Genomic DNA, 14,559 nt, shown 5'->3' with positions numbered 1-14,559 from the left:
GCTAGTAAGAGAGACAGAAGCAGACTAAGGGACCTGGAGTAGACTAAAGACACAACGAAGGCAGTCCTAGAAATGCTGACAAGTTTGAAACTACTAGATTGAATAATTTCCCCCATGAAAGACTTACTGTTTTTTCAGCTGCCTCTGGCCTCTTCTTTTTGGGCTCCCACTCTCAGACCCGCTACTTGCCTTCAGTGTGTGAGGGGGGAAAAATGATTACAGACTTTAATTCACAGTTCTTCGGGACAACACTATCTCCTGGATCAACAATCTACTCAATATACCATTATTCAATATGAGCTTTTAGACACAAAGAAACCTAAGCACTTGCTTGGTGGAACTCCCTTTTCTTTTGATTTGAAAATTAATATCTCTCTGCTATCACTGAGTTATCTCTAAAGCCAGGAAATATTTATCTCAGCTTGACTTCCAGAACAGCAATATCCAATAACTTTCTGCAACGATGTAAATGTCCTGTATCTACAATGTCTAATACAGTACCCATCAGCCACATGTGACTACCGAGCGCTTAAAATGTGACTGGTGTGACTGAGAAATGGAAGTTTTAATTTTAACTAATGCGAATTTTAAAAGCCACATGTGAGTAGTGGGGACCATACTGGATACTGCAGATTGAGAATATCAAATAAAAATGCCACAACATTTAGTCAGTGTGCCTTAAAGGCACCAACCACTGATGTATTCATTTTAGACTCATTTAAGAGTATGTTCACTCATGAGCCAACAGTGCTCTGCTAACAGCACTAGGCCAAGGAAAGCTTACAGTCACAGACATTTCAGTAGCTCTTTCTCTCCACAATTAAGGAAAATGGCAAACTATTCCTATTGCTGTTAATCTTGTACCCTACAGAGAATGTGTTAATTAATATGTAAAAGAGGGAAAGATTTCTACAACTATGTGATTGGTTTTAACAAACATGGCTCAGTAACCTAGTGCGAGACACTATGGAAAACAAAAGCAAAGGCAAAACAACTCAGAGGTCACTCAAAATAAAACATCACAAATGTAATGCAGATGTTAGGGTGAATTAGATTTTTAAGGTACATTTATTTAAAGACCCACACCCAACTCACTGACCTGTGGCTATCAATATTTAACTTTCATCAGAAGTACGTTATATAGCTAAGACTAGCATAGTCCTCCTAAGAAAGCAGAAAGTAGACATTTCATTGAGACAAAAGAATCTCTCTTCAGGATCTAGTCTATAAACCTAATTCAGAATAAGAATCCACAAAAATATCACACAAAATGAGAAAGGTGAAAGAAGTCTGATTCTATAGACAACCAAGCCTGGTATAGAATACCAATTTAAAAAACTTACCAATCTATTCAATCTCTCACAATTAGAGTAAGTATGTTTGAAACTCATTTTATTATATGTCACACTAAAAATGAGCAAGGAAACTAAATTTAAGAAGTTAAATAAAAGTAGATACATTAATTAAGCACTCCCTCCTCTTTCAGGAATAAATCCAAAACTATCTCTATTGCTCTGTTTACCAAACAAGTTACCCATTTAATAAAAATCTGGGAGATTTAGAAGTTAGGGGCTTAAAAAAGTAAACTTCTTGCTATGTATAATCAATTTTCACTATGAGAGACAACTTAAAAAATAAACAATTTTGAGGTCAGTTCTGTATAATACTCTACTAAAAAATTCACTATTATATGATCTTTCTGGTTAGATTCTTTTATTCGATTATTAACTTCTTGCCTTACTGTATCTGGTCATAGATAGCTCATATTAGAATCACTTAACCCCCATGCCTGAAGTTCAGTCCTTTTAATGGTAATACATACCAGAGTCAGAAAGAATGAAGTAAGATAGGGAGTTTAAATGCATGCCCTTAAAACATTTTTTCCTTACCTCTTCCTTAATATTAAATCGCGACGGTTCTTGTCTGCTTCGGTTTGACCGCCTGACCCCATAAACATCAGGATATTCTTCCCACATCTGTAAAATTAAGAGACCACGCATTAATCTTTTTTCTTGACCCCCATTATTATTATCAAACATTTATTGCAATTGAAGAGAATTCAAGTAACGAAGTATCAAAAGGGTTGTTTTGCTAGTTTTATTTATGAGACAATAAAGCGCCATTTTTTTTAAAATAGGCATATTATCCTAGGAAATATTAGTTTAACAATGTCTTCATTACTTAACAGCTATAAATCTATATGGTATACCGCTTACCCATCATTAAAATATAAACATACAGCTGAATAATACAGAAAGGTAAGACAGCGGCTGCTTCCACTAAAGACAAAGTATTTACTGATAAATTTTAAATTCCCTACTGCTTTGAGTTTCAGTCTTGACTGCACTAACCCACCTGTGAAACTCAAAATACAAGCGGCAAAGCCCCCATTAAGTCTAATTAAGTAAGAATCAGGAATTTGTATTTTTCTTTAAGTTCCTCAGGTCATGTAACATCCCAGATAAATGCAGATGAGGCATTGCTAACACTTAGCTAGAAGTTCTCAGAATGAGAACCACTGCCACCCTTTCTCTAACACATCTATTTTTATTCTGTAGCAGTAATTAGCCCTTTGCCTTTAAGACCTGATTTCTGTAGACCTGTAACAACCTTTAAGACCTGTAACAATCCTCACCAGTGATTTAAAAAGTTTAAAAGGCAGATTAGTTGAGGAGAAAAATCATTTTCACTTTCTTCCCCAGAGATAACTACTACTAAGTATATTCTGTATTCTTTTAACAGAATCACACATAAGCAAAAGGAATTTGAATGGATTGTGGAACACTGACATGAAAAGGTGTAACAGAAATTAAGCAAGTAGCAAAAGCTGAGATGAGAAATATGGGTTATCAAATTACAGGTGACAGCTAACGTCATGAGAATATTTGGAAAAGTAAGGCTCAGAACATGCACAAAAGAAGCCACTAGCTGAGACTTGTGAAATGTTTGTATTTAAAAGTGTAGGGCCAGGCATGTAATCCCACCACCCTGGGAGGTCTAGGCGGAAGGATGGCTTGAGTTCAGGAGCTCAAGATCAGCCTGGGCTACGTAGGGAGATCCTGTCTCTACAACAAAATTTAAAAATTAGACAGGTGTGTCAATGCGTGCCTGTAGTCCCAGCTACTTGGGAGGCTGAGGTGGGAGGATCACTTGAACCCAGAAGATCAAGGCTGCAGTGAGCTGTGATTGCACCACTGCACTCCAGCCTGGGGAACAGAGCAAGACCCTGTCTCATCTTTATGTAAAATGATCCAAAAATGTCACTAAGAAAGGACATTATCAACAATGACTTTAACAACAACAACATAAAAATGATGAAGTAAGCTGAAGAAAATCAAGGCTTCAAAAGAAAAGATGGCCCAGAATAGGCATTTTACAACTAGAATCCAATGTAATCACATAACCCAAAGTCCACAGATTCTGTAACGGCCTTAGCATCACCTTGGAGTTAAAGGACAAAAGGTCCAAACAGAAGGAGTTAGGAATAACCAAATGGTGCGAAATATAGGAAGAGGCAGTAAACATAAAACACTCTGAAAAAACCTGGCAGAGAAAGGAAGGAGGGAAAGTGCGCTTTACTCTAGCCTGTCTATCCATGCCCACACCTGGCCCTCTGCTAGAGCTATGAAAGTTTTTACTCAACACAGGTTTTTATGGAGCCCTTATTAACTGGGAGGGCAAAATCATTTCAGTGTTACTACACCAACTAGTTTTATCACTTCAAGATATCAGCCAGGCATTCTAGCTCAACTATTATGACTTTATTACAGCATATATTATAATGTTTACATCCTAAAATTATCTTGTGTTCTTATTTGTCCTTTTGAGAGCCGATATCTAAGTCAACTCTTCCATGAAAAATCTACTATGTGGAGTTACTCACTACTGAGTACTCTTACATGAGTAATAAGCTTTTGGAAGGGGGCAGAGAGCTACCATGTGAAAAGGATGTGTACATAGAAAACCAAGAGCCTTCCTTAGAAGTTCTCATTTTAGGATAATGATTATCAAAGGCACAGTGCAATCATTCTGACCGGCTTGTAGGTCCATCCAACCTATAACTACATATTATTAACTTTCCGGAACTGCTCACTTTAACCTTAAAAATATATTTTAGGCTGGGCATGGTGGCTCAGGTCTATAATCCCAGCACTTTGGGAGGCCGAGGCAGGTGGATCACCTGAGGTCAGAAGTTCAAGACCAGAATGCCAACATGATGAAACCCAGTCTCTGCTAAAAATACAAAAATTAGCTGGGCGTGGTGGCAGACACCTGTAATCTCAACTACTTGGGTGACTGAGGCAGGACAATCACTTGAACCTGGGAGGCGGAGATTGCAGTGAGCCAAGATCGTGCCACTGCGCACTCCAGGCTGGGCAACAGAGCAAGACTCTGTTGCAAAAATAAATAAATAAAGTTAAAAACCAAGCATATAAAAATTTGTCTTTCCTCCCTATAATTGGATGGTTCAGGTCATTTATTTTCCTTAATAGAGCAGAAAGAAGTCTTCATTTGTATCCTCAGATATACTACTGTATATTACTAGAAAAAATGGCTGTAGGTTTCATCATCAAGATATACTAATGAGTTTTCATAAACAACAAAGGTCTGCTAGCTTGTCCTAGGCTAGCAGCACATTTGTACTGCAGGGCAAAGTAGATACCTTCTTCACATCAGCTATCCGTTCCTTCTTAGAGGCTGGCTTCTCTTTGGCTTCTGGGAGGACTGGCTGGGATTTGGAACCTGCTGATTCGCTCTCAGATTCCGACTGACTCTCAGAAGATTCAGAGCTGCTGTTCGACTCGCTGCCATGTCCACTTCCTGGATCACTTCCCTGCTCACTTTCCGACTGACTGCCTGAGTCTGAACCCGAAGCTTCTTCAGAGGCTGAGTGACTTATTTTGAGAGAGAGAGAGAGAGATTTAAAAATATTTAAGAACTGACACATGAATCTGCTTTAAAAAAAATTCTCATGGTAAAACATTTGCAGATAGTAATTTTGGTAATATAAGACCAAAATCTTCAAATTCACATTTATACATTTACATTCCAAATAACGTTATTGCTACCATTCTCAAAATCCCCAATAGCTACCACTTCCTGAATGTTTACATGATGCTACAGAACAGGTTATTTCTACGGACAGGCTCTTGACAGAAACTCTGAACATGGATATTACTGTCCCCTTCATTCAAATGAGGCTGAACGGAGGCTCATAAGTATTTAACTCTCACACCTAGTTAACACAGTATGATTTGAAACCAGATATATATGAATCCAGGAAGTCTTATCTGTTAAGTATCATTCCCCTGTCAACAAGAAAAAAACAAAACACAGAACAAAACCAAACCAAGCAGGCCGGGCACGGTGGCTCATGCCTGTAATCCCAGCACTTTGGGAGGCCGAGGCGGGCGGATCACGAGGTCAGGAGATCGAGAGCATCCTGGCCCACACGGTGAAACCCCGTCTCTTTTAAAAATACAAAAATTAGCTGGCTGTGGTGGCACACACCTGCAGTCTAAGCTACCCAGGAGACTGAGGCAGAAGGATCGCTTGAACCTGGGAGGCAAAGGATGTAGTGAGCCAACATCACGCCACTGCTCTCCAGCCTAGAGACAGAGTGAGACTCGGTCTCCAGGAAAAAAAAAAAAAAAAAAAAAAACAAGCTGGACACAGTGGCTCAAGCCTATAATCCCAACACTTTGGGAAGCCTAGGCAGGAAGATTGCTTGAGCCCAGGAGTTCAAGACCAGCCTGGACAATATGCAAAATCCATCTCTTCAAGAAAATGTTTAAATTAGCTGGGTATGATGGTGCATGCCTGCAATCCCAGCTACTCAGGAAACTCAGGTGGGAGGATCATTTGAGCCTAGGAAGTCGAGGCTGCAGTGAGCCATGATTTGCCACTGTATTCCAGCCTGGGTGTCACAGTGAGACCCTGTCTCCAAAAAACAAAAACAAAAAAAAAACAAAGCATCTCACCCAAAGAGGAAGCATGCAAACTGGTTGCAATTATCCAATCGTGGTTCTCACTAACAGGAGCAAATTAGGCTCATCTGAAGAGCTTTATAAAAATTTATACACATTAACTTCAGTCCAGAGGCCCTGCCTTATAATCTGCAGTGAGATCCAGAAGTGGTAGACTTAACAGAAGTAAGTAAACAAAAGGGCACTCTGATGCTAATGAGAACACCCAACCCAATAAAGACTGCTACTGGCCTCCACACATCTCCCTTCCCTTCTTCATTCCAAACATCCCGTAGGGAGCAGCAACCTAAGTAGGTAGATGTCATCTAAAGGAACAAAACAGAAACCACAGAGACTGAGGGGTGATAGAGTATCAATCTCAAGCACAGAGAAAACAATATCCTCATCTTCCTCTAATGGTGAAAAAGCAACTGAGGGGCATGCTGGTAGAGGGGAAGATACTCTGAAGCAAAAAGACCTCAAATGGATGGACTCTACAGCAAGAGGTGGACGGTTCACTCTACTCTTTTGCTTGAAAACTACCCATCTTTGCTCTGAGGGGGGCAAGGAAAAACCCAGAACCTACAGTAACATTAACAGGAAAGTCCCTGAGTTCAGAAGCCAGGAGATAAGACACGTGGCACAAAACCTGAAAGGGTAAGGGGAAGCTCTATATTTACCATCACTGCATCTTCTAGAGGTGCACAGGGCAGTACACTGCAAACTGGGACTGATGCAAATAACACCATGCGACCCACAGCACATTACAATACGGAGGCCTTTCAGTTACCATGAGGAAGCAATGAGAAAAAATGGGAGAGCAGGGGTCGAGGGGAGGTTCTCAATACTGGGAAGTGGGGAAAGATGAGAAAAACCATGTAACTTCCTGATCACCTAATAGGTATCAGACACTAGGCTAAGTACTTTATATGTATTATTTTGCTTATTCCCAAGAACAATACTATTAGGCGTTATTATCACCATATGAATGACGAAAAAAACTGACCTCTTTTATGTAACTTGGCCAATGGACAAAACTAGAAATTGAGGAAGAGGGTGAGGGGCCAGGATTCCAATCCAAGTGTGGATCTAAAGCTCATTTCTTTCTATTTTACCACAGGGGGCCAAAAGATTAGAGACTCAGAAAACATTATTAACTCTTATCCCTGTTACACAAGGTCCCAAAACAGGCTTCCTTGTAACAAGTGACTCAACAGTTTCAAGACCTCATTACAATTACTGACTCCTTAACCCTTTGCACAGTCCAAGCTGACTAGTCCAGGTGGCTAAAGCATCTGAGTCATTTATTTTATATCTGTGACCAGGCAGGTTGTCAACAGGAAAGAAAAAAGAAAGAGGAGAGCTGGATAGTGATAGGAACACTTAAAAGCTGTGGGCTCTGGCATCGCAGCTTCCATTTCAGTCCTAGCTCACCTCAGGCCTGTGTCATCTTTTAACCTGTATCAACCTATGTGACATCTACCAGTAGTGTCATAAGAACATCTAATGCCAGCTATGAAAGCAGTGCCCTATAAACGCCAAAGCCCTACCCAAACAGGAAATCTGAGCATAACACATCCAAGCTGAGATTCCCCTTCTAACACAAAATTCTCCCCAGCTAACACCCATTAGTGAGTCGTTACCCCACAATCCATGACACTAGCTAGAATTTATTAGTTTTGCCTCCACTATTTGTTCATGGACAGACAGGTACAGAGACAGCTCCAGAATTTCCTCGTAAGTAAGGGATTTATTTAATAGAAAGGGCAGTCTACTTGAAAGGAATGTTAGGCAAGGCAGTACCTGGAAACTGTATTCCCATAGCAAAGGCAGCTGAAGGCTTGTTCACCTCCCAGGCATCCGGGTCTTCTGGTCACTGATAACATCCAATTTTAGCATGCCCTATAAAACCTGGCCTCTGACAATTTCTCAAGGCACATTACTTAATCATTTCTTCCCTCACCCCCACTGCTCCAGACTCCAGACCTAGCATTGCTCCCCTCTAGCTCCTGCACCCACTGCGGACACAGCAAATTAAATACCTCTCTAATTTTGTGGCCTTAGGTATCACCTTCTCCCAGAAAACATCCTTTGGTCTCCTATCCTAAGCTCAATACCTATCAGATACTTCCACAATACTGACATATGTCATAGCAGTTACCACCACCGAGATGGAAAACAGGCAGCCACATCTCAAGTCTGAGCTTCAATTACCATGCCCTGCTGGCTGTCTATACTTTTAGCAATGACACACATGCTGACCTAGAAAGACTCACTCCAAAGCTCCGGCAGCTGTTAACATCTACACTACCTTGCCTGCACTTGTCCCATACTATCGAGTAATCTGGCCGCTTGTCAACCTCCCCAGTAAACTTACTAAGCGTATCTCCTTTGATGTTCTTTGTGCCTGGTATATTAGAGAAGGATTCAATTGCACATTCATTTGCTAGAATGTGCAATTTGCCTCCCCTTTGAAATAACGTATTTAGTTTTTCAACTACTATAATGTTTAACTCCAGACAAAAGTTTAAGAATAGAATCATGTTTTGGCAATCACCACCAATAAAACTGTCACAGACAACAGGTCTACACACTACTAGGAAACAAAAAACTCCAACAGCAACAAAAAGACTGAAAATCTTTACCAACTAGAGACCCACAAAAGGCAGCATTAGTTTACTGAAGATAACTAGAACAGCCCAACTAGAAATGTTTATAGTGTTCTGTGTTGAAAAGTGGGAAGCACTGCAGATAGGACGTAATGGAATGCCAACGCCCGCATCAGGATATGTCTATATGGATGCCCATCTCATTCCCTTTGAACTGGTTTATACTATAAATTCACTACATTTTATATAACATTCTCCTATTAACGGTACATTTAGGTTATTTTCAGATTTTTCACTTAATAAGTTGCAAATATCTCTGATACACTTTCCATATTTCTGAGTAGAGTATTTGTATTTCGAAACTGTTGACTGTAACCATAAATATCTTTCTTTCTACGTATCTTCAAGAGTGCAGCTATGTGTTTTTGAGTTTGTGTAGGAGAGTGATTCCTAGAAATTTAACAATGCACACAACAATACCTTCTGAGGAAAAAAAAAAGCCGTTTTTCTGTCAGCATATATTTATGTGTATAAATGCATTTTAATCACCACATTGCTAACACTGGTTTACTCTGTTAGGGATGGGTTATTTGAAGTATACTTGTGAGTTCCATGGATTACTCGTGTAATTTCAAAAATAACAACAATGAAAATCAAACCCAAGAAAAGATTAACACCAAGTTCACAACTATATTTACCTTTAGGGGTTGAGGGAGGCAGATGCTCTCAGGGAATGATACTAGTGACATTTTATGACTGAAACTTAGTAGTGAAGCTTAATAGTGAATTCACAGCACTTCATTATATACCTTAAGTATTTTTAATGTCTAAACTAGTTAATTGTCTAAAGTAAGTCTAATCATGAGAGCCAAATCCAAACCAAGGGCGGCAAGTACATCCCACCCTACAGAAAACAAGCAAAGATTTGAATGAGTGTTTTAAAAAAGTGTTTTTAGGCCAGGCGTGGTGGCTCACGCCTGTAATCCCAGCACTTTGGGAGGCTGAGATGGGAAGATCATGAGGTCAGGAGATGGGAGACCATCCTGGCTAACACGGTGAAACCCCATCTCTACTACAAATACAAAAAATTAGCTGGGCATGGTAGTGTGCCTGTAGTCCCAGCTACTCGGGAGGCTGAGGCAGGAGAATCACTTGAACCCAGGAGGCAGAGGTTGCAGTGAGCCGCAATCGTGCCGTTGCACTCCAGCCTGGGCAACAAAGCAAGACTCCGTCTCCAAAAAAAAAAAGTGTTTTTAAATTGTTTTTGGAACCACAATCAGATGTAAGACTGAATACAAATACTAATGAGGGGAACTGCTTAAAGAAGAAAAAAAAAAGCCTTAACAAAGTCATTACTTAATTTTCATACTTCTCATAAGAGGAATAATCACTAAATAAACTGGAAATGGAAAATGAGATCGTGCCACTGCACTCCAGCCTGGACGACACAGCCAGACTCCGTCTCAAAAAAAAAAAAAAAGTGTAATTATGGGCCGAGCATGGTGGGTCAAGCCTGTAATCCCAGCACTTTGGGAGGCCAAGGCGGGTGGAACACCTGAGGTCAGGAGTTCAAGACCAGCCTGGCCAACATGGTGAAACCCAGCCTCTACTAAAAAAACAATCAGCCAGGTATGGTGGCATGCACCTGTAATCCCAGCTACTTTGGAGGCTGAGGCAGGAGAATCGCTTGAACTCAGGAGGTGGAGGTTTCAGTGAGCCGAGATCACACCACTGCACTCCAGCCCAAGCATCAAGAGCAAAACTCTTGTCTCCAAAAAAATATATATATGTATATATATATATGTGTGTGTATATATATGTATATGTGTATATATAGCGTACATGTGTATATATACGTATATATATATTCAAATTATTCCCTTAAAAAAACGACATTTCCTAAAAGACTATGTAGAATTGCCATTAATACCTAATAATTATAATAGTAAATACTATTAGTACTAAGCTGTAGCTTTAGTGCTGGTTTAGTAGAGGTGGTAGAAAGCCCACAAGACTAATAGAAAGGGTCAGACTGAGTTAGTAAGTGGAGTCCTTTAAGCCTTCACCTAAATAACAAAGTAATAAAATTAGCTGACTACCAATGGCTTACTAGTTACAGGGCAATTAAACATTGGATTTTCAGGAATGACTATCCAACATATATACAGAATCTTCATGAAAAACAACTATCTGAAAATTATTCAACATCTAAATTGCAAACAACTTTTATAATTTTTTACTTAAATAATTAAAAGGAAAATACAATACACATATTAAAAAAACAAGTCAAAACTGGGAATTCAGATTCCAATCAAAAATAAATGCTGATGAGAAAAAGGTTTACCACTTCCTTTTGCTTGTGGATAAAAAGAATTTGGTATCTCTTCAAAATACTTTCTGAAGTAGGTAAAAATGGAGTGATTAACCTTCTTGCAACTGGACTTTGAAACGAAGTGCCAGTAACAGTTACTGTTCCATTTTTAATCGCCGTTTCCCAAATGGCCACAAGAGGGCAGCACAGCAACATTCCACTTAAAAGGAGCCAGCCTGTGGGAGCCCCGCCCAAGAGCCGCCATTTCACTTTACTGTTTATTTTCCTAACTTACAAAATGGCCGAACTGGTTGGCAGAGCTTAGTGTTTTTGTGGGTGAAAGCAAAATCTGGCAAAACAATCACAAAGCAATCTACACTGGAATTCCATAAAACTTACTTCCAGGCTAACTTCCTACCAGTGATACAATAGCTAATATTTACGGAGCACTTATGTGTCAGGCATATGCCAAAATTCTCCTAATCCTTACCTATAAAGAAGACAAAGCCCAAGAGTGTGTGTGTGTATGTGTGTGTGTAGGATATCACCCCACAGTCTGAATTATGCAATCCACACTATCAACTATCAGCGTTAGGTATCACTGCCCTTATTTACATACATTCTTCAGTTGAACTGATTATTAAACCAAAGTTATTGCGTAACTATTCCTTCTCAGTCACTTCTATATGTCTTAAGATGGAAAAGCAAAGAAGACTGACTAGTCACACCTTTTTTTTTTTTTTGCTTGTTTTTTGAGACCAAGTCTCGCTCTGTAGCCCAGGCTGGAGTGCAGTGGCGTGATCTCGGCTCACCGTAACCTCCGCCTCCAGGGTTCATGCGATTCTCCTGCCTCAGTCTCCAGAGTAGCTGGAATTACAGGCGTGCCCCACTGCACCTGGCTAATTGTTTTGTATTTTTAGTAGAGACAGGGTTTCACCATGTCGGCCAGGCTGGTCTTGAACTCCGGACCTCACGTAATCCGCCCGCCTTGGCCTCCCAAACTGCTAGGATTACAGGCATGAGCCACTGCGCCTGGCCACACATTTCTTATTGGTAAAGAATACTGGATGTAGTTCTTTAAACTCTCCACCTTTGGTTCAAGTCCTGTGCTTCTTCAGAATAAGTTATTACTATAAACAAGGTTAAAAGACAAGTAACTTGTTTCCCAGACGGACTGGGAAACAAAATTTCAATGTACACATAACAAAGTATATAGATACACAACATATGAAGAATTACCTATCAAAAATCCAACCAAAAACTGCACAAAGAAAATGGATACGCAATTACGGAGAAGAAACTGAAATGGCCAATAAACTCATTTTTAAAAATAACTAAACCTGTGTTAACTTGGGAAACATTATAACTGGTTATTTTGCACTCATCTGCTTTGCAGAAATTAAAGTCTCTTAGTATTAAATAATTGTAAGAATAGCCAGTAACCGTTAAAATGTATACGAATCAGCCAGGAGCAGTGGCTCATGCCTGTAATCCCAGCAACTTGGGAGGCCGAGGCGGTCAGATTACGAGGTCAGGAGACTGAGACAATCCTGGACCACATGGTGAAACCCCGTCTCTACTAAAAATACAAAAATTAGCTGGGCATGGTGGCATACGCCTGTAGTCCCAGTTACTCGGGAGGCCAAGGTAGGAGAATCGCTTGAACATGGGAGGTGGAGGCTGCAGTGAACTGAGGTTGCACCGAACTGAGGTTGCACCATTGCACTCCAGCCTGAGCAACAGGGTGAAACTCCGACTCAAAAAAATAAAAAAGTGTATGAATCCTGCAATTCAATTTGTCGGCATGTAACGTAGACAAATTATCAAACTTGTATAGGACGAGGCAAATAAATATTCAGAGCTCTGTTCATAAAAAAACCTAAATAATCCACATACCCATTTATGAAAATGTAAAAGTAAAATGTGAAATATTCACACTATGCAACTAAATGCAGCAGCTAGATTAGGGCTGAATTAGGTCTGTAAATACTGTGAGCCCAAAAGTATCTGAGACAGAGCTCAATCAATTTAGAAAGTTTATTTTGCCAAGGTTAAGAACGTGCCCGTGACACATCCTCAGGAGGTCCTGATGGTATGTGCCCAGGGTGATGGGGCACAGCTTGGTTTTTACGCATTTTAGGGAGACATGAGACATCAAGATGTGTAAGATGCACACTGGTTTGGCCTGGAAAGGCCGGACAACTGGAAGCAGGGGAGGGGGCTTCCAGGTCATAGGTAGATAACAGACAAACAGTTGCATTCTTTTAAGTCTCTTGATTAGCCTTTCACTGAATACACAAGTTCCATGTGAGAAGAGAGTAGAGGCATAGTCATTATGCCTCAGTCTGGCTTAGCAAAACAACAGGGCAGAGGAAGCAATCAGATATGCATTTGTCTTAAGTGAACAGAGGGGGATGGCTTTGAGTTCTTTGTCCACAAGGAATTTCCTTGTGGGCAAATTGTTAGGGAGGTATGTAGCATTTTTATTTTTCTAGCTATCTTATTTAGGAAAAAAATGGGACAGTTCCCAGCTTCACTTTTCCCTTTGGCTTAGTAATTTGGAGATCCCGAGATTTATTTTCCTTTCACAATATCAAAAAGAAAATTTCAAAACTGCTAAATTTTTAAAACACAAAACATATTTACATAACCATGTACATTTTGTAAGTGCCAACTCTTTATATGCCAAAATCATAAAAGTGACCCTAGCTATGTCTAACTTTTTTATTTTAAAACTTTATTAGGCCGGGCGTGGTGGTTCACGCCTGTAATCCCAGCACTTCGGGAGGCCGAGGCAGGCAGATGACAAGGTCAGATGGAGACCATCCTGGCTAACACGGTGAAACACTGTCTCTACTAAAAATACAAAAAATTAGCCGGGCGTGGTGACACACACCTGTAGTCCCAGCTACTCGGGAGGCTGAGGCAGCAGAATGGCGTGAACCCGGGAGGCGGAGCTTGCAGTGAGCTGAGATCCCACCACTGCACTCCAGCCTGGGCAACAGAGCGAGACTCTGTCTCAAAAAAAAAAAAAAAACTTTAATTACATCCTTTGAACTTTTCTGAATTCTTAATTTCTGAGAAAAGAGGTCTGTTTCTAACATTGTAGAACTGATCAGTTCTACAGTGCAGGCCCCTCCCCAGGATTCAGCAGGGCTCTCGGCAGTCACGCTAACACACACAACACTACGGACCCTCCCCTTCCAGTGTTAAATAGAATCTATGGAAGGCCACTAATTTGGACCGAGCTCCTAGACCCTAACAGACCAAACCAAAATAGAGTCACTCATGTTAAACTTCTAAATTGTTTACCTTACTTTCAGGAAAGAAGATACCCAAATCCCCAGACAGACAGTGTGAGCTGGCATAAGGAAGTTCCCTCTGCTTTAACCCTTATAAGGAAAATAACCTCAAGTAACCTGATGTTAACCCACATTTTTGTACTATGTTGTTTCCCTGTTCCTGCTCAACCTTATAAAAACCGATTGTTCCACCATGCCCAATGGGCACCTATTTTTTTATAGATGGGGTGCTACCTAATTTGTTAATCAATAATAAAATCCAATTAGATCTTTATATTCAATTTGTTGAAATTTTGTCTTTTGACAGCAGAAAAAGGTACATGTATAAGAAAAAGTGCACACAAAATGCTGCTTATAATTTCAAGGGATAA

At 40.2% G+C, this 14,559-nt stretch overlaps 1 protein-coding gene across 6 annotated transcripts in view; it reads right to left on the bottom strand.

The window, feature by feature from the left end:
* Positions 1-14,559, bottom strand: part of CHD2 (chromodomain helicase DNA binding protein 2) — a 144,824-nt gene that overhangs the window by 98,551 nt on the left and 31,714 nt on the right. For 5 of the 6 annotated variants that reach the window (XM_055364203.2, XM_031002048.3, XM_055364206.2 and 2 more), the window contains exons 7-9: positions 4,664-4,895; positions 1,890-1,976; positions 128-189 (exon numbers count right to left, since the gene is read on the bottom strand). In XM_055364203.2, coding sequence (XP_055220178.1) covers positions 128-189; positions 1,890-1,976; positions 4,664-4,895 — 381 coding nt within the window. Of the gene's footprint in view, positions 1-127; positions 190-1,889; positions 1,977-4,663; positions 4,896-7,769; positions 7,843-14,559 lie in introns of all 6 variants that reach the window. The other variant, XM_063698855.1, reaches the window with a different exon arrangement.

Source organism: Gorilla gorilla, chromosome 16 (assembly GCF_029281585.2).
Source record: "Gorilla gorilla gorilla isolate KB3781 chromosome 16, NHGRI_mGorGor1-v2.1_pri, whole genome shotgun sequence".
Taxonomy (NCBI): domain Eukaryota; kingdom Metazoa; phylum Chordata; class Mammalia; order Primates; family Hominidae; genus Gorilla; species Gorilla gorilla.
This window is presented reverse-complemented; position numbering and strand designations above follow the sequence as displayed.